General features: G+C 36.8%; 2 protein-coding genes across 2 annotated transcripts; one reads left to right on the forward strand and one right to left on the reverse strand.

Moving 5' to 3' along the window:
- Positions 1 to 67: 67 nt before the first annotated feature.
- sclt1 (sodium channel and clathrin linker 1) lies at positions 68 to 17246 on the reverse strand. Its single transcript, XM_055041710.1, has 21 exons — positions 16831 to 17246; positions 16597 to 16652; positions 13904 to 13956; positions 13685 to 13757; positions 13459 to 13514; positions 13051 to 13186; positions 10939 to 11061; positions 9678 to 9743; positions 8909 to 8979; positions 7668 to 7758; positions 7389 to 7480; positions 6974 to 7151; positions 6694 to 6792; positions 4569 to 4640; positions 4359 to 4433; positions 4106 to 4248; positions 3818 to 4010; positions 2796 to 2992; positions 1522 to 1600; positions 402 to 497; positions 68 to 277 (listed from the first exon to the last, which is right to left on the reverse strand). Exons 1-21 carry the CDS (start codon positions 16862 to 16864, stop codon positions 218 to 220), a joined length of 2043 nt encoding a protein of 680 aa, XP_054897685.1. The 5' UTR covers positions 16865 to 17246; the 3' UTR covers positions 68 to 217.
- Positions 17247 to 17722: 476 nt separating this feature from the next.
- On the forward strand, positions 17723 to 22212 carry cunh4orf33 (chromosome unknown C4orf33 homolog). The gene is made up of 6 exons (XM_055041713.1): positions 17723 to 17860; positions 17933 to 18126; positions 19333 to 19393; positions 19498 to 19549; positions 19641 to 19840; positions 21359 to 22212. Exons 1-6 carry the CDS (start codon positions 17796 to 17798, stop codon positions 21453 to 21455), a joined length of 669 nt encoding a protein of 222 aa, XP_054897688.1. The 5' UTR covers positions 17723 to 17795; the 3' UTR covers positions 21456 to 22212.
- The last annotated feature ends 1275 nt before the right edge of the window (positions 22213 to 23487 follow it).

Raw genomic sequence — 23487 nt, forward strand, 5'->3', positions numbered from 1 at the left:
ATTTCATCCAACAGCAAGTGGCTCCCCCTGCAGGTTGAGTCGAAGCAGACCAAAAACACTGGTTTTCTCATCTTTTTAATGCATTTATTATTGAAATATATACAATTCCTTCTTAGAAAATATGCCTCAGGAAACGCAGTAACAACAATGTGAACCTAAGAAAGAGTTATCAAAACATAAGGCTATTTTAATATTTTCCCAAGGTTATGGCCAACTGTCACTGAGTCCCTGGATCCACTGTGGCAGGTTTCTTTCGCTGTGACACGAACACATTCAGCTGTAAAACAAACAACACGCACATACAGCAACTGTAATCAACCTAAAATAAATGCATCATATTGGAAGAAGTGTGTATATTTATCCTGTGTAGAAACAACAACAAAAAGTGCAGCTACCAGTACCTGATGCGAAGCTGTAGTTGCCTTCTGTTCAGCTTGTGTCAGTCTTCTCTGGAGACGACTTGTCTTCTCTTGATATTCTCCAAGCTGTTTCTCATACTGAGCAAACACAGATCAGTTTGACACACGAGTCGTAGTTTCTGTTTAAGATTGTTTTCAAAGCACAACAGTTCAGACAAGTAGTGCAAATATCTCTCCCCATTATCCTTAAGCATAAATGAGTTAGAGGAGATATTGTATTTACCGCAGTAATTCTACTGAAAGAACTGAAACTCAAACCTAACATACATTTGTGCTAATTTCAATAATCATGGCTGACAGCGAATAAATACACAAAAACCAGTCTGTCTGAAATTACAATTTAACATAAGACCAATTAAAAAGGATTTTGCTGTCCTCTAGGAGGTTAAGCCTCAAAAGGTCGTTGCTCAAAAAGCTGACTGTTCATAGAATCCTGTGGCCGAACATGCATCTGTCATTTACACTCGCTATATGCTTAGTAGGGTCGAGAGGGGGCTGGTGTTCATTTCTGACAGCTAATGGGTAAAAGCAGTGGCACAGCTTGGAAAGGTCAGAAGTCTATCACACAGAAAAAAACAACTATGAACACATATTCGCTCTCACCTCTGGGCAATTTCAGATGACCAATTAACTTTGCATGCAAGCTTTAGTCTGTTTCACTGAAGTGGAGTATCCAAAAACCAATGCAGGCCCAAAGAGATGACGCAAACTAAAGACAGAAAGACGCTGGCTGGGATTTGATTGAAAGGACTTTTGTGCTTTCAATCAAATCAATCGAAGTGCTGCACATGTTGGCAACTATGTCATTTCCTGGTGGTGGTCCACTGTGTTTTATCAAGTACAAGGTCTTGTATAACTTTGAAGTTTTATCAGAAACTTAATTTGGGGTTTTCATTAGATGCAAGCCAAAAAAATCAAAGTGAACTAAAATAAATGGTATAAATACATGGCAGTGTCATTATTATAAGCAACATGAGTTTCACTTTCCCAAATAAGTATCATTTAGCAGTCATTTAGCAGTATTTCATTTGCTGATATCAATTACACAATCTGCTAAATTAAATCGCACACTAGTTTGCTCCTGTTTGCGAGTCACACACACCTCAGATATTGTGTTGTGGTCTGTTTGGAGCTGGATCTCCAACTCAAGCGAGCGTTGTTTCTGCCGTTTCAGTTCTGCCCTGAAAACACAGAAAAAAAAAAAAAATTAGAACATTAGAGCCGAGGCTCTGCTCAAAGACACAACAAAAACATTTATAAAGCTTTGTTTTCCAGCGTTTGCACTATTTCAGATGTATCTCGGCTATTGCTCAGAGCAGAACACCATCAAGTGTCAAATCAATTTTTGTATGAGATGTTTCAGCACCTTTGATAGTGTTCATGGTAAAACAGATGCAATACAATCCTCAGGCACCGGAGCTTAAAAAAATAAGGGTATTTGTTCTTGAATAATACACTGTTTTGTACATAATGAATCACAGTATTAAATATTTATGCATTTCATCAATTTTAAACATCCCCTTTAAGCTGTCTGCCAGTTACTAACTACTTTTACATTAAATTGTTATGGTTCAACACTTCATTTTGAAGGCTTTATCTTGCAAAGAACATGGTGGCTTTTGTGAGCACTGCACCGCTTTCCATTTTTTAATGAGAAACAAAAAAAGAGGGGAGTAAAAAGCAAAGCATTTTGCATCAAGTGAAAGGCACAGGTGCACTCAGATATATCAATAGGTGCTGCACATTTGTTAATGTGATTTGCCAGCCCATTTGGATAAGTAGTCAGCTTAGTCAAAGGCTACGAAGACACTCCAAACCGGAGTGTCGTCGAATCAAATGAGTGGCTTGAGGAAAACGGTAATGGTGTGAGAGTGACATTGCCAGGAGGTAGACCTAAACCCAGCAGAGCGTCTCTGGAGACATGAAAGAGCCGCACACCGATGTTTCTGCTCTTGCTTGATAGGTTGTGGAAAAATGAAAGAAATCCTAAGAGAAAAGCTGAAACCACAGATGTATAATAACCGCAACAAAGATCTGGGGGAAAACTGGCACCGAAAGGAGCTTCAGAGACCGCCTTGGGGCTCAGATTTACACAGATCATTACTCACTAGTAATAAACCCAAAACCCTTTTAATAAAATTCTATTCCACTTAGAAATACCCAAATGGAAATCAGTTGTTGTCTTAACTTTCATGGATTGATCTCTTACATCTTAGACCTGCTTAGATCTAACTTAATACATTTGCCCTGTGCAGCATGCTACACGCAGCCTTACATAAATAAACTTATTCTCTTCCTCTTCATAAACACCAGAAATAGATCTGTGCATCTCTTCCTTTCCTTAGAAATGTTAAAGCCATCTCCACACATTCTTACTTGAGAGCTGTGATTTTACTTTCAAAGGCCTGCGCTAGGTTCTTGGCCTCTTCCTTCCATCGTTGGCTGTTTTTCTGCTGTGCTGCAAGGAGGCGTGTCAGATCGGCGCTGGAGCTTCGGCTCCTTTCCTCCAGTTCCTTCACCCGCGCATCAAGTCCCTGCTCTTTGAGGCTGCATGCTTGCTCCATCTCTGAGACCTAAAGTGGAGACAGCCGTAAAGAAAGCTTGCTGATTAAAATATTTTAAATACCTAGTTCCTTCTTTACAATAAAAGAAAGACTGCAACATTGGCCCTGAAGTAATAATTATATGTATCTTTTGAATAAATAATGTACATATGATCAAAATCATCTGTATGTTGTACAAATTAATGGCAAATTGTGAGGAATCCTGTCCAATTTTCTTAAATAAAGAGCCACCCTCTTTAAAAACACCGAATGACAGTGCTGGCAGTAATTACAAATGCTACCTCAGATTTTTCAAACTTCCAATAAATCTTTCCTGGCACTGATTATCAGTAAATCGCCAAGTGGCTCCTCTCTATTCCCAATCTTTTTTTCTTGTTCCCTTCACATTTATTTATTTAGGCAATAAACTCTTTTATTTCCTGAAATGGAGTAACATAACTTTACTTTAGTGAATGCTTTATCATCAGTAGTAAAAAATGCATCTGCAGCTAGAAAATACTTAATCAACATGTGAAAAGCCCAGTTCTTTCTGACTGACTTATCAAGTCTGTGACTAATTTTCGTATTACTCGATTCGTAATTAGATCAAAAAAGGTGCTGAATAGAAGATTTTCTTTTGCCAGAATTTGAAGCCTGATGATGTCAATTAGGTTCAGATTATTAAACAACATATTTATGGACAAGGAAGTTTTTTTTTTTTATATCATAAATCCAAAATGAGGTTTTTGTTTGAGTCTGTATACTCTAGTTGATGATTAATCAACTATTAAATTAGTTTTATTTCAATAACGGATTCATCACAATTAATTCGACTAATCATTTCAGCCTTATTACTTTCTGCTTGGCGTTTCTTTGGATCTGCATGCTGGCCTTGCGCAGGTCATCCATCTCCTTGCGCAGCCGCGTGTTCTCCTGCTGCAGCTGAAGCCGCTCGTCGCTGACACCAACGCAGTCGCTCCGAGCCGCGGCCAGCAAGTCCTGCAGCCGCCGCACCTCCTCCTGACACCGCGACACTTCCTCGCTGTAGCTACAGTGGATCAGATGAGGAGGATCATGGCGGTTAATTTTCTGCCCGCTAAGCAAAAGAGTACTAGCCTACAGTGATATGCATGATTCACTTACTCCATCTCCATCTTTTTCAGCTTGTTCTGAGTGCTTTGGAGAGTGAGGTTAGCGTCGTCCTTCAACCTTTCTGCATTTAGACACCTCTGATGAAGTGCCTCAATCTTCCTGAACTCCGGCTCCGCCCTGCCTTCCTTATACACCTAAACAAAGACAGAGTCCACGTGCCCAGTCGAAGAACCGTGTAATCAAACGGCGTCAAAATCTCTGCATCTGGCTGCAGTAGAGAACTTGCTCGAGTTGTTGCGAGTACCTTCTCTAGCTCTTCTTCTACAGCTTTCCTCTCACGCTGGGACCTTTCAAACTGAGCCTCTTTATCTGCACACTCCTAGAAAGAGGGGGTGTGAGGGAGCAGTGTAAGGGTTGACATGGAAGACATGAGATGAAGACAGACATGGAGAGACTAAAAAAGGGTTTAGCGTCATTTTGAAAGGAGTATCCCCGTGAGGGGGAAGGTTTGTACCAACTGCAGTGCAGACAGTTCTTCTGCCATACGATGGATTTGGATGTTGCACTGCTTGCGCACGTTTTCCACCTGTTGGAACAAAAAGAAACGGAAGAAAAAGTAAAGAGGACATCGCTCAAGCGGTTAATGAGTTAACACGGCAGATGGAGAAAAAAAATGAATCAAGTATGTCTGTATTCAGACGCTGCCTTGAATATTTTCCTTTCCAGGTAGCACAATTAGATGACTCAAAGTACGAGCAGAAAACCTGAATGGGAAAAATATCCAACAGTAGATGTTACGGGAAGCATAAATGAGGCTTTGAAGAAATGGAGATTTAAATGCCGAGATAAATAAATGACTCTTCAGTCCCACAAGTAGCAATATGAACGCAACATAAGATGATGCAAAAATAAACATTTTTATTTTAAAATGTGAATGTTTAAGGAAATAACAGCCATAATTTACAATAACAACTATTTAATATCTGAAATATATTTGTGACTGATGTTTTAGTTTGTTTCAAGGATGAGTATAAAAATGCACCAACAGATTACTCAGAGATTGGCCTTGGACAACTCTCCTTCGATCAAGTTTATTCAGGTTTTTAACACAAAAAAGAAAACAAGAACAAAAACTAAGAACTTACACCCATCTTTGGTCTATCTACATTTTACCTTAAATCACATCTTTTTCTGAGTTTAGCAAAAATCAAATTAAGGTTAAGGACATAGGCAGGCTTTGGTGGATAAATTTGAATAATCTTGATATTCTTTCATTTCCTATGGTCTTAATACAACTACGACAATTATTTTTTTATATGACTTGTTTTTTTTTTCATTGAATAAACATTTTCAAATTAAAAATTAACCAATTCTATTTGTTTGTGTGCGTGAGGAAGTAAACCACTGCAGCAAAAAAAGAAGAAGATTAACATCTTTCCCAGAGACACATATGAATGTAGAGGATGTTCTGGAAGTTTTTCCTCTAATGCTTAGCAGTCTGGGAAATACTTATGTCTTCAGAGTACAAAGTCTGGCTAAAACTTGTAGGTAACCTGGAGATTAATTCTTCATTATACATTCTTGTCTTCCCTCTCATTGGCTTTAAAAGAGGGAAAGGGGCAAAAAAGAGATTAAAATGGAAAAAAGTGTCCTGCTCTCAAAGTAATATTTAAAATTAAGTACCTGGAAGGTAAAAATGTTAAATATGCATGTGGGTCCTTAAATGAAGAAAGTCCAAGGCCTCAAATGTTTTCCCTCAACATATTTAAAAAGAGTAGAGACATAAATAAATGCAAGCCAGTGCTTCAGCCATGGATGTTGAGCTCTGCAGTGACAGGAAGACAAATCACTATAACTTTCAGATTGCATGGTGTTCCTACTAATTTTTGATGTCAAAATTGCTGAATTTTTCAGACTCAGAGTTTTCTGTGTTTCTTGAAGAATTAAATACAAACATTAATATTTCTGACATATCTATGCACAATGTGTTTTTTTTTAACTCCTTAGAGTTGCAGGAGCTAACTTGTATAAATAACAGTTTTGTGAAATATATTTGCTAAAGCTATCATTGTGTTGTGAACTTGTGACAGTTTAACATGAGACAGATAATCTGAAAAAATACAAAATAAATCAAGCTTCAAAAAGTACCAATCTTCCATCAAAAGTGTGAATGATGGCAGTATACTTTTAGCCATTTCAAGTATTTTTTTTTCCCCAACGAGTAGCAGAAATTGGGAGATTTAGTCAACGCTCAATTATTCACCCTTGATTTTTTTTTTTTTTTTTTTTGCTTTGCAGGTCTGAATGTGCAACAAAAACCCATATGTGCACAGATGGATCAAACTTTGTAAAAACTAGAGGATAGAAAAAATACATTGAAATTGAAATATTTTTCCATATTTGGATTTCTATTAACATTCTAATCCAAGCCTAAAATACTCAAATTCAAATCTGTACATCCAGACTTTTCCAAACAGTGAAGAAATCCTGTAGCTTCCACAGAATCACAGTGCAATGCTCTTTTATCTGTCAACGTAATCAATGTGGTGAGACAAGTAAGATTAGTACTTGCAATGAATTACACAATTTATTCTGCTAAAACAAAGAAATGTTTATCCAACCAGTTCCAAATGTTGTACCTCTTTCCTTGTTCGGACTGCAGCCTCCTGGATCAAGAGCTTGATGGCATGCGTTGTCTTTTCAAGCTCCTCCGTTTTCTGTTTCTCTCTTAAAAGGGACTGCAGGGTAAAATAAAAAAGGGGAAAGGTGCACATTTCAGAGGTAGTATTTCTGAGAGAAAGTGAAGAGTTGTCAGGGATATGGTGCAGCTGAGCAGATTGAGAGGAAATACCCAAGTCAGTACAAAAAGAGAAAAAGAAAAAAGATTTGATGGAAAGACGAGAAGAGACTGGGGGTCACCTGCTCCTTCTGCAATACAGCCTCTTCAGCTACTTGAACATTCTCTCTGACTTTGGACAGAGCCTCGAACTTTTCCTCTTCCAGGGTGGTGCAACGCGCCTGGAGTTCCCCCACCTTTGTCTCCCACACAGCTTGCTCTCGACGAACTGCCTCCGTCTCCAGAGATGCAGCCTTTAGCCTGGAAAAGGAGGAAAACAGTCAGAGCGAGCAGCGGAGAGAGAGTAAGCGCTGCCGTTTGGCCTTGTGACACTTGAAGCTCAGATGTGGAACTCGATGACTTCCCATCAAATCAATATTGCAGTATACTTTAAAAAAAATAAAAAATCTTCCCATGTTCCTTCTCACAGGTCAGACCTGTTATAAGAAGTGACAGGTGATTACTGGTGAAGTAACAGCAGGTTAAAAATGTGTTCACCGGGTTTCCAGTTGGCTCAGGGATGTCTGAAGCTGCTGGAGTCGTCTGTCTGCTGCGTCCTCTCTGGCCTGAGACTCAGCCATGTCCTCCTCCTGATTACAAAAGTATGATTATGAATCTTCAACCAGAATCTTGTAGAAATATATTCAAGAAGTAACTTGATGAAAATGAACATCAGACAGCATTTATACTGATAAACTTATTCTGATGGTGTCACACACGTTTATCAGACTATTATATGGATCTTTCATGTATCAATATTTACTTAGATTTACTCACTTTTCTTTTCATCTGTTCCTGGAGATTCTCTAAAAATTTGGTCATCTCGTCCACTCTGGCTGTGGCCGTCCTGAGTTCAGCTTTAGCCTGCCTAACCCAGTGTAGAAAGAGTTTAATAGTTTGAGCACAAAGCATTCGACTGGAGAGAGAAAACCAGTGGAGGCAGACACTAATAATTCTCAATTATTTATTCATCGCAAGTCAAATCAGTATCGCATAATTCACCAATATTGCCAAAATCATATATTTTCCTAATATCTTACAGCCTAAATTTGCAGAGGTCTTATATTCACAGCAGATACATAAAAATCAAAAGCCACAGTAAAACACTGCAAAGGTTTGTGGCTTTAAAGTCTCTTCTGAAGTTAAAAGAAATGTGCTTGAAAATTACTAAATGGCATTGAAAAACAATGGAAGGATTTTATTTGATATGCTTTAAACTTTCTTGATGATCTTTCGGGTTTTTTGCATTTTGATGAATATAAAGAATAACAAGTACAGGTGACGCTCCGTGTTGGTACCGGAGTTTTCTTCTAAATCTGATGCCTCTGAACAGTGACTTTCTTGAATACCAGCTGGTTTCCTGGACACCTGACACTGACAGCAAGACCTGATGAAGACACTAATCCTTTCTTGGCAGATCCTTCATACGCACTGTACAATGTATTTACTGTCAATGCTGCTTAAAAGTTAACTTCTAACTTGAGGACAAAGTCAAGAATTTAAATGTAATTTCTAAAAGAAAAAAAAAAAAAAGAAACAGCCAAAACTGCTTCAGTAACAAAAAATAATGTCGCGCAGAGGGATTAATTAGGGCAATTATTTGTTGTATTGAAATAATTAGCATTGATAGATTATTTTTTAACAACTGCCCGACTTATGATCCAATTAAACGCATAATTAGGGTAATAATTGTAATGTAATTATGCAGGCACATTTGCTGAGGATTCCTTTTGAAGAGTACCTGAGGACAAACAAAGACAATACAGACATAATAGTGTTAAGCAGATGTTAATTTAGCTGCTTTGCTGTGCCCTTGTGAACAGGTTGCAGTTAATGAAAAAAAAAAAAAACTTTTACACTTATCTTTATTCCACAAATTGGATGGGAAATTGTTGTCAAAGGGGTACAAGAAGGGCTCCGGCATGAAGCCTCCCTTGTGTTGTGCATCCATAATGAAACAAGACCCTTTGGCAGCAGCAGCTTTAAAACGCAAAGGCATTTTTTCTTTTTTTTGTTACCTGAGCTGGCAGTGCAGCTCCTCCATTTCTGTGCTCTGCTCTGTCACCGTCTTCAGGAGCTGCTGGTTCGTCTGTGTGTGGCAGGAAAGACAAGAATGCCAATTGTGAGGCATAGCTCCCAAATACGCCGCTCTGAAAGTTTCTGTCAGAAGCAACTTTTCAGCAAAACTTCTCACTTAAAACTTTCCATGTCCTTTCAGAACAAACCCTAAGGAACCCTGTATCAGTCATTCACCGCTACAAAGTAAACTGCTCTCATATGCAGCGGGTGAAAAAAGGCTGCTTGCACGAACAGTCAGAGTGGGGAAAGCCCAGGGCTTAACCACACATTAAAAATGCATTAGGAAGATATAGTATTACTATACTGTCTCTACATGCACTGAATGTTTTGCAAAGTAAGCACATGTGTATTTTGTTAAGAACACGTCCGTAGTTAGAGTGAAGCTCAGTTAGGCTGTTTGAAACAGATCAGCTTGGTGCTGCTGTGTCTGTGATTTCAGGTGACAGAGAGGAAGTTGTATACAGTGCCATGTGTTGGGGAAAAAGAAAAAAAAAAGCCGAGATAGTTAGAGGATTACCGAGTAAGCTGACAGTCCATTATACAACAAGACATTTCTGGCTCACTACCAGTGGGATTTAGAAACCCATTCACTTAGTTACAAGATTAATTATTAGAGCAGGGTTCATTTTAGAAAAGCGCAAAGCATTTCGATCCCATGGCTAATTGGAAGCCAGTAATTTAACACACTTTTAATTAAGCATTACTTACAGATTCCAGCTTCTGATTGGCCGCTTGGAGTTTGTCAGAGTGCTGCTGGAACTGAACAAGCTGATCCTGTGATGGCAGAAAAGTGGGCATTCAATAGTATTTAAGAGCCAGTAATTACCTCCAGCATATATCAAGAATTGCCTGAGACCAAACGACTCTAATTAACCCTGTTTTCAGGACAACAGCTCCACCTAGGGATGAAGACCCAAATGCAAAATGGGAAAGTTTTCCTACAGTCGGGTCAAAAATGTGGACATCATTTACTCTTGAGTCTGTTTTCCACATTTTGCTACAGTACAACCACAAACTTCAATGTAGAGCTCATGTGAAAAAATGATATATAACCACTTTCAACAGTAAGATTTTTTTTAAGTACGTCTTCATCTGCTTTGTGCATGTAGGGACAAAGATGTAGTCAGATAAAACAAATTGTCACATTCTGTAATAATGTAATTCCTTTTTTGAAATAAGAAAACAGACATTTTATTGGCTAAAATGCAACAACATAACATTCCTTTGGTGAAGGCTTCATCATTTGTAGCAAAGAATGAATCTGCAGCTAAAACAATACTTCTGATAACAACATGAGAAAAACTCAGCCCTTTCTGCTTTCCTCAGCAGCAAGTTAAATAAAGCACCTCTGACTTAACTTAGCAGGTTAAGTAGCAGGCGCTGATCAACAGATTGGGGCTAATCTGTTGATTAACTTTGATAAATAGTTACTATTTGCTTAATAATCCTTTTTTGCAAAATTTGAAAATCGTGAAAAATAGTAGGCTAATCCAATTGAGAAGAGCTGAGTAGAACAAATTTACAAACTGTTTAATTGTTTTATCTTAAATGCAAAATATATATTACTTGTATAGTTGTGACTTAATTGCTGCTCTGATTATGTTGTTCTTTCAGCAAATGCCCTTCTTTTGAGTCTGTATAGTACAGTGAACAATTAATTGATAAATTAAGTACTAAATAAGTTACAATTATTTCAATAATTAATTAGTCACTATTAATCCGATTAATTATTTAGATTTCTATTTGTAAAAACTCAAATTGAAAATTCTGTGTTTTTGTCTGCCAGTGCATTAGCTTCTGATGGTCTAGTCCATAAATCCTGCTTAATTTATGGCAATAATGTGATAAAATAAGAAAAACCTTAAGGGTTCTGAATACTTTTGCATCACGCTGTATAAAAGTTTAAGCTTTTCCCTTTTCTGTGCTTGTAGAGTGTGCAAGTCCTGCAAGTTGATGTGGGAAAGTGAACCTTGAGCTGCTGTCTCTGAGCGTTGTGGAGCTGCCCGTCAGAGAGGGCCCTCTGGTAGACCTGCTGTAGGCGGTCCAGCTCCTGGGCCGTCGTATGCCACAGCTCCATGGCCTGTTTCCGCTCCTGATCTCGCGCACACACGCACACAAACACACACAAAAAAAATCCACCCACATTTACTCTCATAACTACTGTGTTTGTTTTTTTTCCTGCTGCCTTCCAACAGATGAAGAAAAAAAGATTTCAGGAAGTATCTCTGACAAAGATGGAGCGGCGTGTTTCCTGGTGCTCACAACTGAACGCAGAGATCAAAATTATATTGATCGTCTAATTTATGTGCCAGTCACGACAAATGCTCACGGCATCCAGCTGCATCAAATTCTACGGCTCAGCAAAGCTTTTGTTGCAATTTTAGAATCCGCAGGAAGTGTTTCAGGGAGCGAGCATTGTCACCATTCACTGTTCACAAAAATAATGGAGTTGAGTTGTTTTGCCAACATTTTTGACATTAGTTTTTTTCTGTTATTCAATGCTGGGAATTAATATAGAACTATTTCTTCTTTCCTTAACCCTTCTTTGTAAACAAAACATTTTGATTGTGTACTTCTGTTTGAGTCTTCTATCTGGATCTCAGCAGGGTAGGAATAACATCTGCTTCACAGATTCGGGATATAATCTGTGGGGGTTTTATAGGCAAAGAATGGTTTTTATTGCTGGTTCTATTCAATCATGGACTAAATAACCTTTGTAGCACTAAACCCACATTCTTAAAATCAAAATCTATCATATTTGTAGAACTCTTTTTATTTAAATCAAATAAAATTTGATTGCATCATATTTTCAAAATAAAATTATGATTCCAGATTAAAGTTAAATCACTTAAGCAAGCTTCTTTGGATCTATATTGCTTATTTGACTGAATGAATTACCTTTACCCACAAATAAATTATTAGCAGGTTATAAGATAAATTGGGCATTAAAAAGGCCAATACAAAACATGAAGTGGCAGAAATCGGAGAAAGCCGAGAACAAAACCAAAACCGCAGAACAACTTACTGGCGAAGAGGCAAAATTCACCAGCTCCTCTTAAAAGTCCAGGACAGAGATTCCTCAAAAGATATCTACCTAATAAAGTACAATCTGGTCCAGATATCTAACAGAGTAACGTCTCATCTGCTAAATGTTTGATATGCTCTGTTTTTATGGAGAAATGCAGTACAAGCAGATCAAAAACAAAACTAACCGGCGTTTAAAACATGGCATTTACAACATTTTGATTGGTTGCTCGTCTCCATGACTCCACAAGTACCGTTCTTTCTTCTGGTCCAACTCAGAGTCGGTGCAAAGAAAGAACTAGTTCATTAGTGATAAAAGTAGCACCCTGTTTGCATTGACGTGGTGAGAAAGATGGATTGCGGATTCCATTCTTGATTAATCTTTTTTCCATAAAAATTACAACATAATATGTATCTAAGAAAAAAACTGCTCCAGGTCCTTTGAGAGAGGCAGTCATTTAAAAACAACAAAAATTTAATAAATGTAGCAATATCCAAATTTAACCATTGAGGCAAATATTATATCCGAAAAATACAAAAATATGAATTTATCAACCACAATTTACATCAATTCTTCATTTTGATGAACCATTCAATAAGGTAAAAGAAAACCTTGGATATTTCAGTAATTACAGACATCCGACAGACATCCAAGAGCTGATTAAGGAAAAAATATCCCATTTCAACCTCTGATTCATCAATGCAACATAATCGAATGTCAGTCAAGATTTCTTATATATCTTTCTCTATCTGTAAATAGTTACGTGGTCTTCCATTCTCTAAATAAAAATGGCTTTGTCGACAAAAAAATAGGCACATTTTAATCACAACGTGCAATAGATTTATAAATACAAACAAAAAGAAGTCACTAAAATGTTTATCATTTTTGGAAACGTTGAGTAATTGAGTATTTCCAATTAATTTTAGATCTGTCACTACAAATCTCAATTAACCTCCAGAACTAAGACCTGCTAAAAAACAAAAGTTGACAAAAGCCTATAGACGCAGTTTATGAAATTTTAAATAGCACATGATATTTAGGTGCACATTTGCAGACCTGTTCAGACAGTTGAATTTGCTCCTGCAGGTTTTTAAGGATGGCTGTGTCTTCTGCTGCGCTGCCCTCTGCTTCTGAGCCCACAGGCAGGGAGTGGAGCTGCTTCTCAATGGACTCCCTGAGCTCTGTGTGCAACCTGGAGAATGTGATGAATGTTGAAAAATTACATTGAAAAGATCATTTAAAAAAAAAAAAAAAACTTTTGAACCGTAGGCCGGGGAACCTGATTCCTTTCAAATTTATTCTGGCAGGAGACGCCGATACAGTCGATGTCATTTCTTAGAAATATTTCAAGTGCTATATGACCGGTTATCATTTCAACATGTCTCTAATGACAGAAAATGGTACCAATTTGACTTCTGTTTTGCAGCTCAAGCCCACCCATTGACAGGACTAAAATCTTTCTACCTTTCATTTTCCTCCACAACCTTTTCCAGCTTCAGTCTGACATCTGTCATCGTCTCCTGTGAAGCAACAACATAAGTGTTTTCAAACAGGAAAACAACAAACCTTGACTGTCCAAGTCCATCTCTTTAGATGGTGTTTAGCACCTCAGAAGCAACCCTTTCCCAATAGAGCCAAAGCTTTAAGTGGGAATATGAATTAAGAGTATGTAACATTAAAGTTTTTCTACCTGATATTTCTGGAGCTTTTCAGTCATTTCGTCCATGTGCCGGTCATACTCTGCTATAAGAGGAGCCATTATCCTATAACACAGAATAATAATTACAAAAATTGTCTAAATAAAAGTAATTGCTTTTCTATTTTTTTTTTTACCTATAAGAACTTGGAGCAATTTTAGGGTTATTCTGAAACGTGTTAAAATATCAGAAAGAAAAGAAACGTGACTGACCCTCTGTCCGACAGCCAAGGTGGAGGAGACTCTGCCTGCTGTGCCTCATCCAACTGTCAAAGCCAAGACATCCAGCAGGACAGATTAGCTTTGTGTTCCCAACAGTTCCCAAGATCCAGCTCAGTCAATTTGTAAGTCACAACATTAACAAAATGCTCATTTATTTTAAATAAAGAAATGTTGAAAGTGAAAAAATAAACATACATGCCAGAGATTCAATAAAGACTATTTATTTTGTTTAATTTAATAATTATAACTTACAGATGTAATTTTTTTTTAAATGTTCTGTCACAAAATTGTATTGTTATGTCATAACACAGAAGAAATGACTTAATACCAACATCTTATGTGCTGACCAACACAATCATGAAAAAGACTGATGATTTACTCAGCAGATAGCCACTGAATCGCTTGCCAATAAGGTCAATGCTATGAAAGCTGGCTTCTCACAGGCTGCTCTAGCCAAGCAAATTAATGTAAGGTTGAGTGGAAGGAAAACGTCTGGTGGAAAATCATTTACAGACAAATGGGAAAATGACAGTCTTGATAAGTTCTGATGCAAAGTACAATCAGTAACTTGTGGGAGCTTCAGAAGGTGGGAAATGAAACTGGAGTTAATGTCTCAAGAGTCACCACACACAGACAATTCAGATGAGCTGAAAGTAACTCTTGAACCAACACCAGAAATGTCCTTCCTGGTCTAAGAAATAAAAAGACAGGACTGTTGCTCAGTGTCCCAAAGTCTATTTTTTTCCAATATGTTGCACCTAATTTCCAATATGTTGCACCTAATATGTTGCACCTTATTACTGAATGCAGAGTCTGCATTCAGTAATAAGGTTTTGATTGTGGATTACTGGGGGAATAAAAGATGCTTCAGTAAACCCATTTCTTTACTGACCATATCAAAATGCAGATATAAACTTTAGAGTCCAATGCAGAACTTGAGAACTTCTTTCTCTTTAATTGACTAGAACAGATGCTTTAAGCATGCTTTTTGTGTTTTTTTTGCCTCTCACCCATCCAAACCAAAAGTTGCTTAGGTTTTGCCTCTGCTCATCTATCACACGTGTACCATATATAGTGTGATATATATACATTATGTGTGGTATTATGCACAGTCACTTATTTACTGTGAATTATTAACTTATGCACAGTCAATAAGTGCATTTTTTCTTTAAAATTCTGAACATTTTTTCTTTGCCTCTTTGTTGAACTTTTTTGTTGTTTTTAATTGATACTGACAAAAGCATTGTTGAATAGCTGACATAAAAAATGTTTAGTTCAGTTCTCTCTCTAGGACATGCATTGCAAACTGAGGAAGCAAACATGGCCTGCAGAGCAATGAAATAGCTGAGCTAGGAAATGACTAAGACTTCTGCCAGGAGGATTTGAAAAAGAAGCATACAGCGCTGAATGACCATGAGGCAAAGGCAACCTGGTGGGAGAAGGGCAACCGCTCACCATTTTTAACTTTTAAACATATTATTCCTATCGGAATCTGTTTACACATATAGCTTTGCAGGAGTTCACATTCCTTCAACTTTTTAATATGTTGTCAGATTATGGCCACAAACTTTGATGCATTTTATGTAAGAGTCTAACATAAGATGTCGCATCATTTTGAAGAGTAAGGGCAATGATAAAGTTACATTAAAAGTGTATTAAAATGTATAAAAATAAAGATCTGAGAAGACATGCAATTGTATTCAGTCCCCATTTATTTTGATTTCCATGGAATTAAGGTATTAGTAGACAGAATGCACCTACTGCTCATTTTTTCAATCTTAGTATAAACCTGTTCAGTTAAGACCTCAGAGGATTTTTGGAGAACATCAGTGAAGAAACAGCATCATAAAGATCAAGCATCACAACAAATAAGTCAGGGGTAACAATAAACCAGGGCATGGATGTCCACCTAAAACAGTTGGTCAGGCAAGGACAGGGTAGTGTGGGAGCTATAGGCTCTGCAAAATCAAGGTGGGATACTTTGCTTAAGGCAAATATCTAATGCATTAGCATTAGATATTTGGCTTCAAATGTCGTCAGTGTACGTGATGTTTCCAAGAGGGCCCAAAATCAAATTGAACCAAAGTTACCACAAAAACTTGGGCAAGCTCAACAGAAGGCAGTCCTGAAAAAAAAATCTATTACAGGGGACAAAACATTCAGTACCTGAGACAGAGATTCACCTTCCAGCAGAAGAGCAGCAGTAAACACATAGCTACCATAGAGTGGTGCAGATCAAATCAAATTTATGTGTTAAATGAGACAATTAATATCCAGGCCTATATATAATTGAGAATCTGCAGCACAATTTGAAAACTGATGTTCAGACACATTTTCTATGCAGTCTGGCTGAGCTCTTTAAAAAATAAAAAACAAATAGGCAAAAATGTCAGTTTCTTGATGTGGTTTTAGAGATGCATCTCAAAACCACCAAAATTAGTGACTCAGGTGGACTGAATACAAATGCTAGCACATTTTCAGACTTTTATGTTATCACAGAGATGTTTGTATTTTGACAAACTGGGAGAATGGATAGTTTCGCAACTCACTGCACTTAACTTTTGATTAAAGACATATAAACACAAATTGCAAACTTGAAAATAAGGCAGATATATCTGACAAGTCAATCATAAATATTATCCTCACGTTATATACTTTACATTTAACTAGGCTTGATGCATTACCTGAGACGATGTGACCCCCAGCTGATAACGGCTAAGAGCAGAATTTAACCTGTGGACTGCAGACAAGACAAACATCAGCTCTGTGTTTCCCAACATAATTATTATCCATGGAACAGTGTTTTAAATCGTAGTTAACTCTCACAACATTTCCACTGTTCGTAATTTTGGGGAATACAAAATGTTTAAAAAAAATTAAACAAAACAAATAAGAGTTGTGAATAATACAACTGTTACCTTGATCTCGCAAAAATTCAACTTCTGCATCCATTGTTCTAGGATGTAGGCAAAAGTAAATAAAGTAGTATTGTTGGATAAAATGACATGAATGCAAGAGGATTTTTTCAATCTTCGCTTGCGTGTATTATCAAGTGATCATACACAGCGACTGAGAGCTACTTTTCAGTTGCTATCTCTGGAAATCTTCTGTGGCTAGCAACAACAGCGAGGCAATCACAGCTAACCGTAGCGAGATGAATTAACGTTTGAACACCTGAATCGGAAGTGGAGAAAGTAACTTTGTTATATTTTACCAACACGACGTGTTTCGTTTTTTTAGTGTGATACAACAAAAATCGTGTTTTTACGCCAATCTGCGTTTCCGCCGACCGTTTTGAAGTAAACAAATAACAACCAATGGCGATTAAGTTGTGCGCTGCTGAAGTCCTTCCGTCTTAAAACGCCCATACGCACTATAGTTCCTCTGTGAAAGAATTCGAAGGATCGGTTCATTCAAACAGGAAATACCGTGTTTTTGTTTCATTTTCATTTAATTTGATGTCTTTTTTTACACCACGTTTTTTGGTTTTTTTTTCAAGTCTTTTTCATATCCTAAAAGCGTCCTAAAAGCGTTTGGTTAAAATTCACTCTTCACAAGGAATACAGTGGAGAACAAATGGAAATTTGGCTGCTGACATAAGGCTTACTGAGCTCCTGGAACAATAACTGGATTGTGTTTTAAAGTTTCCATTATTGAATGCAATTGTGCCCTCCAACACCTTATCAAGTAAGCCCACACCTCAAACATTTCTCTATCAGAAAGTCAATCACCGTTTGGTTACTGAGTAACAATCATTTATTGGAGGTTAGATTAAATTGAACAGGAGCCTGCTTAAATAGCTGACCAGAGACCACAGCTAAACACACGGTGAACTTCTGTGTGACATATTGATTCAGTATTGAGCAAAAAACCTTTTGACAACATGAGGGTCTCACTTCAACTTCAGCTTTTAACACTAGTCAACATTCTCCTATGCTGTGAAAGTTTGTAAGTAGTTATGCAACTGTGTTTTGTAGACATGCAACACATTCCCTCTCTGACTAAATGACATCCTTTCAGGCATTTTAGGAAAATGGAGTTTGCGATCCAACACACATGGGACAGCAACCCTGTTGACCATGACCCCATCAAAATCTCCTTCTCTGATGGAAAATCAGGACTGAGAATGGAAGTGTCCGGTCCATTCTTCAATGACCCGGAATCTCCTTCAGGTGAACCCGGTATCGCGTTCCCTGGACTCTGGAATTATGAAGGTAAAAGAAGGATTTTTTTTCTTTCCTTTTTCACTGTGTTGTGTAACTGCCTTTGTTCAAAGACATTCAGTGGTTTTCCTGCCACTTTAAAATAAATATTTTAAAAAAATAGTTAAATATAGTCAAATATAGTAAAATTACCAAACGTATTGCCAGATGTAGCAATTTTACACATTTTAGAAATTATATATCAAATGATTTAAAAAAAAAATCAGGATTTGAATATTGTTACCTGTATGAAGGTGAACTTGCACTCCAGTCGTATGTCATTTGTTGTCTTGTCCTGTGTTTAGCTCAATACATTTTCCTAACAGCTCTGATCAGCTTCCCTTCTAAAGCATGATGTTGCAACCACCCTGCTTCATGGTGGGGACGTTGTGTGCAGAGTGACATAGAGTCCCAGTAATGCACTTCACATAGGGCTATCTTTCCAGGCCAGGAATCTCACTCTTGATCTCAGCAGAGCACAGTAATGCTTGTGGCAGCTGCTAACTCCTTGTTATAGGTGAACATTTTATTTTATAGTAATTGTTGCAAGTATACACATTAAATAACATTTCAGTGCTCCACATGATTGAGATTGTAAGTCTCTTGAAAAAAAAATAGCATAATTCTGCACAAGGATGGTGTTGCCTTCTTTGTCCTCCATCTCCCCCCAGTCATCAAACCAATACTGTGTTATTGTTCACTTCTGGATTCACTAAATAAGTGTGGGCAAAGCTGACTTAAGCTGTATTTAATAATGTACATCTATTCCTATGATTTTTGAGAAGCAGGGGCAGGGGTCTTTGTTTATGAGAACACTTTGGCTCCATTATCATTATTATGGTAATACATTGCAATTAAAATTTGTAATGAGGTTGAGTATTAACAATCTGTTGTAATTGACCTTAAAGAAGTCAGATTTCTGGTTAATGAGGCCCCCATATTTGGCCTCATTAATGTTTCTTAATAAAAAGGAAACCATTACAAGTGTAGGTAGGTAATGAGCATACTTTGAGGTTAGCAGGGGGCCTGTTACTCAAAACTATAATTTCTATGTTTATTCACTTGTATTTTTATGTTGTAACAGTCCAAGAATAATTTAATTTTTTCATTACATTGGTTCTATGCTACAGCAGCCGATAAGATTATTAAGAACGTTTACGTTTTTCTTAATGTAAGAATTAAGGATTCATCCTTATTTTATTCTCTTTGTTATGCCAGTTGTGGAGTCCTTCTTCCTTGACAGCACAAAACAAAATTACCTGGAGGTGGAGCTTTGCCCGTAAGTTCAAAGCAAATCTTTTGTTCTTTCCACTTCTATAATCTTACATAAACTGACAAAAGAGACATGTTCATTAACGTCTTTCCTTTTTTTTTCTTCTTTAGACATGGACAACACCTTATACTGCTACTGTCAGGAGTCGGCAATGCGTTTTATGTAGGTCAAAAGAGTATTTTCCCTGCTTTTTTTCCCCGAGATTTTGTATACATCTTAGGTAACAAGTTATTCTAATTACCTCCTACTCCAGCAACAACTGCCAATCGTTTTTACTACCACAAAATCAGGGGACAGATGGACTGGTGAGGCTGTAATCCCCTGGACATACTTCCCTCCCAACGTCGACAAGATGAACTCCTATGCTATTCATGGCTCCGGGGCGGCACGTACATATGAGGCTCTCTACCCCATCCCCAAAGCCGACATAGTGGAAGGCCAGCAGCCAAACTTGTGAGTATGCTTCCTTGTGTAGTATATCTCAGACAAATCTTTCCAAAATGCTTGCATACAGTTCCTAATTAATATGAATATCATATTAATTAGTAACTTTTATGATTTCCTTGAAATGTTCTTTATCTCGGTGAAATAATGATGCATCTTCAATAAAACTTCAGTTTTCAAAAACGTGTTCACAAGCTGGTTAAAATTATGCATACACTCTTCAATATACATATCTATATTTGATTAAATGCCCCTTTATCAAGTTACACTTCAAGTACTAACTTAGTTTTGCAGCCATCATCAATCTTCTGTCAAGCCATTTTTCTGGCTTGACATTTGACTACTCTTCATGGCAGAATTGTTGAAGTTATTCTAAAATGGGTTTTTAATGGCATGAACCCAACATCACAGTATATAATACACAAGTTGTCAATAGGGGTTAAGGTTGAGTCTGTTTCTACCACCGTGTTTGACAGTCGTTGAACTCTTCTTCGGAACCGTATGTGAAAACTTGCACAAGAAAAAATAAGAACAAATCTGTCTGAAAATGTTTCAAATTTGAAAACCAAGAAACGATGTCACACTAAAACAACAAAACACCAACCTCATACACCTTGACTCACAAGACAGAACTATGCTTTTAATGACAGCAAAAATACAGCTTTCACCTTACTACAAACCAACTGTTTTAAATCTCATAATTACAAAAACATCACGACACTAGCAAAACAAGCTTTGATAACAGGGGAATGAACAAACTCAAAACAACTGATTAAAAATTTAATTTATGGCCAGACTAATTGCTGCCTCAACTATACTGCTGACAGAATTTCACATAAAACAGATAATTGTACAGACAGAGATAAAATAGTTGCTATCACAGTCAAAGAAGCCAAGTATCTTTCCCACATCAATGCAACAGTAATCTCTGAGCTGCTTAAGAACACTAAAAATACACACAGAGTTCATACTTTAGATATTTCATGAAGAGTAAATCTGAAGAGTGTTTTTTCTCTTTAAACCTTGTGAATTACTTAATAAGAGAGGAACGTTTAACCAAAAAGTGCCTCTAACATTTTCATTTATCGTCCTCTCAGTTATTTCGATCACTATGCGGCAGCTCTTGATCTAACTTATATAACTATAAATGGTTCTACACTGTCTGATTTCAATTGACTTCTCTGGCTTTTATCTTCTTTGTGGACCGTAAAGATAACGTGGAAAATATTTTGATAACCCCCTCAATGTCATCCTCCTTTGCTTATTTTTTTCAGACTTTGGATTCTGTTTTACAACCGTTCATGGAATAGTTGTGCAACAATTTCCTAGCTGGAAAATTAATAGTTTCCAGCTATTGGTCTTATGAGTCATCTGCTAGCTTATTAATAATGCTAAACAATAAACCAGGAAAATAAATACACTCTCTAAAACTTGTCCCTGACTTTCAATTTTAAAAAGTACTGTATATGTGAAGGTTGATAAATATTTTTTTCCCTAACAATTTTTTTTTAACCTTCTGTCTCTTAGCCACCGCCTGGAGTATTTCCAAAACTTCCGCTTGCAGAGCATTGTGGGAGAAGATTGGGTGCAGCCCGAATCGGATCTGTGGAAGGGAAAGGCCTAAGCTATTTATGAAATACTGCCTTTCTGTCTTTCTTTTATTAACACAAATACTTAACGAAATCAGCAATAGGGCAGAACTGCAAACAAAAATATCTAACAGCAACCAAAGAGCAATCATAGTTAATCATTTATTGATGTAGAACAACTTTGTAGAAAAAAATGCCATCAGCTTGTCAAGCCGTGTTGCACTTCACACACGTGTGCAAGCACCCAGACATGTTGCGTAATATTGGACATCCTCAGGAGAAATTGCATGAGCATAGTGTGACCTACGATTTCCATGAATGTTAATTTTGACATCTAGCACCTGTAGCCAAAATGTTTTGCTGTATTAACATACCGTGCAGCAAGTCCAAATGATTCTTTCTGCTGCTGTTTAGAGAAGACATTAATATGATCATACACAGCTTACTTGTGTGTTAGCTCTGTATTTCAAAAGTTTAATATATTTTGATTCACCTGTCAAATAATATACGGGATTAATATTTAGAAAATTAAGAAAAAGGAATATGTTGAATTAAAATACTTCCCTATTAGGCACAAATAATCTAATCTAGGGATTACGGTAGATCATTTGTCTAGTTTACCTCTTGCTTTTACTTAATTAATTGTCACACCAATGTAAGGTGTCATAACTCTTTTTATGATAAATAAAATTACAGTGCAATATATTGTGTAATTTCTATTTTTTCCTTGTCATTGGATAGATTTGTATGAAATTGTGAAATTTAATCATAATAAAGAGAAATAAAAGCTCATCTCACTGTCATGGCTTATTTTCCCTTCTAACAGTATATTCAATTACAACACAAAATATGGCAAAAGAAGAAGAAAAGTTTGTGTTCTGACTTTGACTCTGTGAATACCAGCTTTTTATCAACGCTTCTTTGATGAGTCCTGTGTTACAGTTCCCAATTTGCATAGAGAGGCCTGGGTAACATAACACAAAACACACCATAATAATTAAGCTGTTGTGTAATAAAACTCATTACCTACTACAAAAAATAAAATGTCTTAAAATGCTGGATGCAAAACGGAAATGAGTCCGAGCACTTAAATGGTATCTAGGGCTGAGCATGATGTCCATACCCACGGAATGACGCATTGAGGGAGATTATGTAAATAGAGAATGATATCGGCCTGAGAATAAAATCCTGGTGGAACTCCACAAGAAAGAGCGGCAGATGAAACAGAATTACAGAGATTTATAGAACAGCACCTGTCATCTGCTGAGATCTAAACCACTCTAGTACGGTACTTTTTAATATTCTAATGCTACTGAAGTGAGATTGCGATCAATAGTGTCCTTTTAGAAACTGTAAGAGCCTTGAAACCACACTAAAATACTTCAAAAATGATGTAAAAGAGTCAGTATTTTTTAAATTTATTTTATCTTAACAACCTCATTGCTATATGATCTCTTCAGTATGACTGATGATAGGATCATTTAAGGTAATTACAAATGCTACAAGTCAAAACGGATAAGCAATCTGAGGCGTTTCATTTTTCAGATACAACCAGATAAATGTGATGCTGTTGGTAACATTTTAACCATTCTGTTTTCACTAAATCATTGTTTAAAACGCAAAATTGATTAAGAAATCTTTCAGAAGCCTCTTGAGTCTTTTAGCTGAATTCTAAAAGTTTTATAATTCAGCAACAACACAATCACAGCTAAACTTAGCTGGCTACAAATATATTTGATCATTAAACAGTTTCTTGGTTTACCATGCAAGGACACTTTGAAAAAACTAATTTATTTTTCAATAAAATGCCAAATTAGATTTTTAATAACAGTAAGTGGTGATAAAAGTGTGAAAGATTGATGGATAAGAACAACTGTTTATTTTTGAAATTGCAAGTGTGGCATAGCAAGACAGTCCAATACACTGTTTTAATTAAAATCCGTTGCTATGTATTATATTTTTTATCACAGCAAATTTCATCATGTACTTGTTTGTCATGCAACATTAAAACACATGTTTTATAAAACAAGTTGTATTATGTTTTATAATTGACATTTTCATCCATTT

The sequence above is a fragment of the Poeciliopsis prolifica genome, unplaced genomic scaffold, assembly GCF_027474105.1.
Source record: "Poeciliopsis prolifica strain line A6 unplaced genomic scaffold, Auburn_PproV2 SCAFFOLD016, whole genome shotgun sequence".
In the NCBI taxonomy this organism is placed as follows: domain Eukaryota; kingdom Metazoa; phylum Chordata; class Actinopteri; order Cyprinodontiformes; family Poeciliidae; genus Poeciliopsis; species Poeciliopsis prolifica.

Excerpts from the sequence above, each read along its gene's own strand:
- sclt1 (XM_055041710.1), bottom strand. The coding sequence starts at position 16,864 with ATGGATGCAGAAGTTGAATTTTTGCGAGATCAAG. Across the intron at positions 11,062-13,050 it reads AAATTCAACTGTCTGAACAG|GAGCGGAAACAGGCCATGGA; the intron begins GTCTGCAAATGT and ends GCGCGAGATCAG. Across the intron at positions 4,434-4,568 it reads AACTGTCTGCACTGCAGTTG|GAGTGTGCAGATAAAGAGGC; the intron begins GTACAAACCTTC and ends CCCTCTTTCTAG.
- cunh4orf33 (XM_055041713.1), top strand. The coding sequence starts at position 17,796 with ATGAGGGTCTCACTTCAACTTCAGCTTTTAACACTAGTCAACATTCTC. Across the intron at positions 17,861-17,932 it reads CTCCTATGCTGTGAAAGTTT|GCATTTTAGGAAAATGGAGT; the intron begins GTAAGTAGTTAT and ends ACATCCTTTCAG. Across the intron at positions 18,127-19,332 it reads TGGACTCTGGAATTATGAAG|TTGTGGAGTCCTTCTTCCTT; the intron begins GTAAAAGAAGGA and ends TTGTTATGCCAG.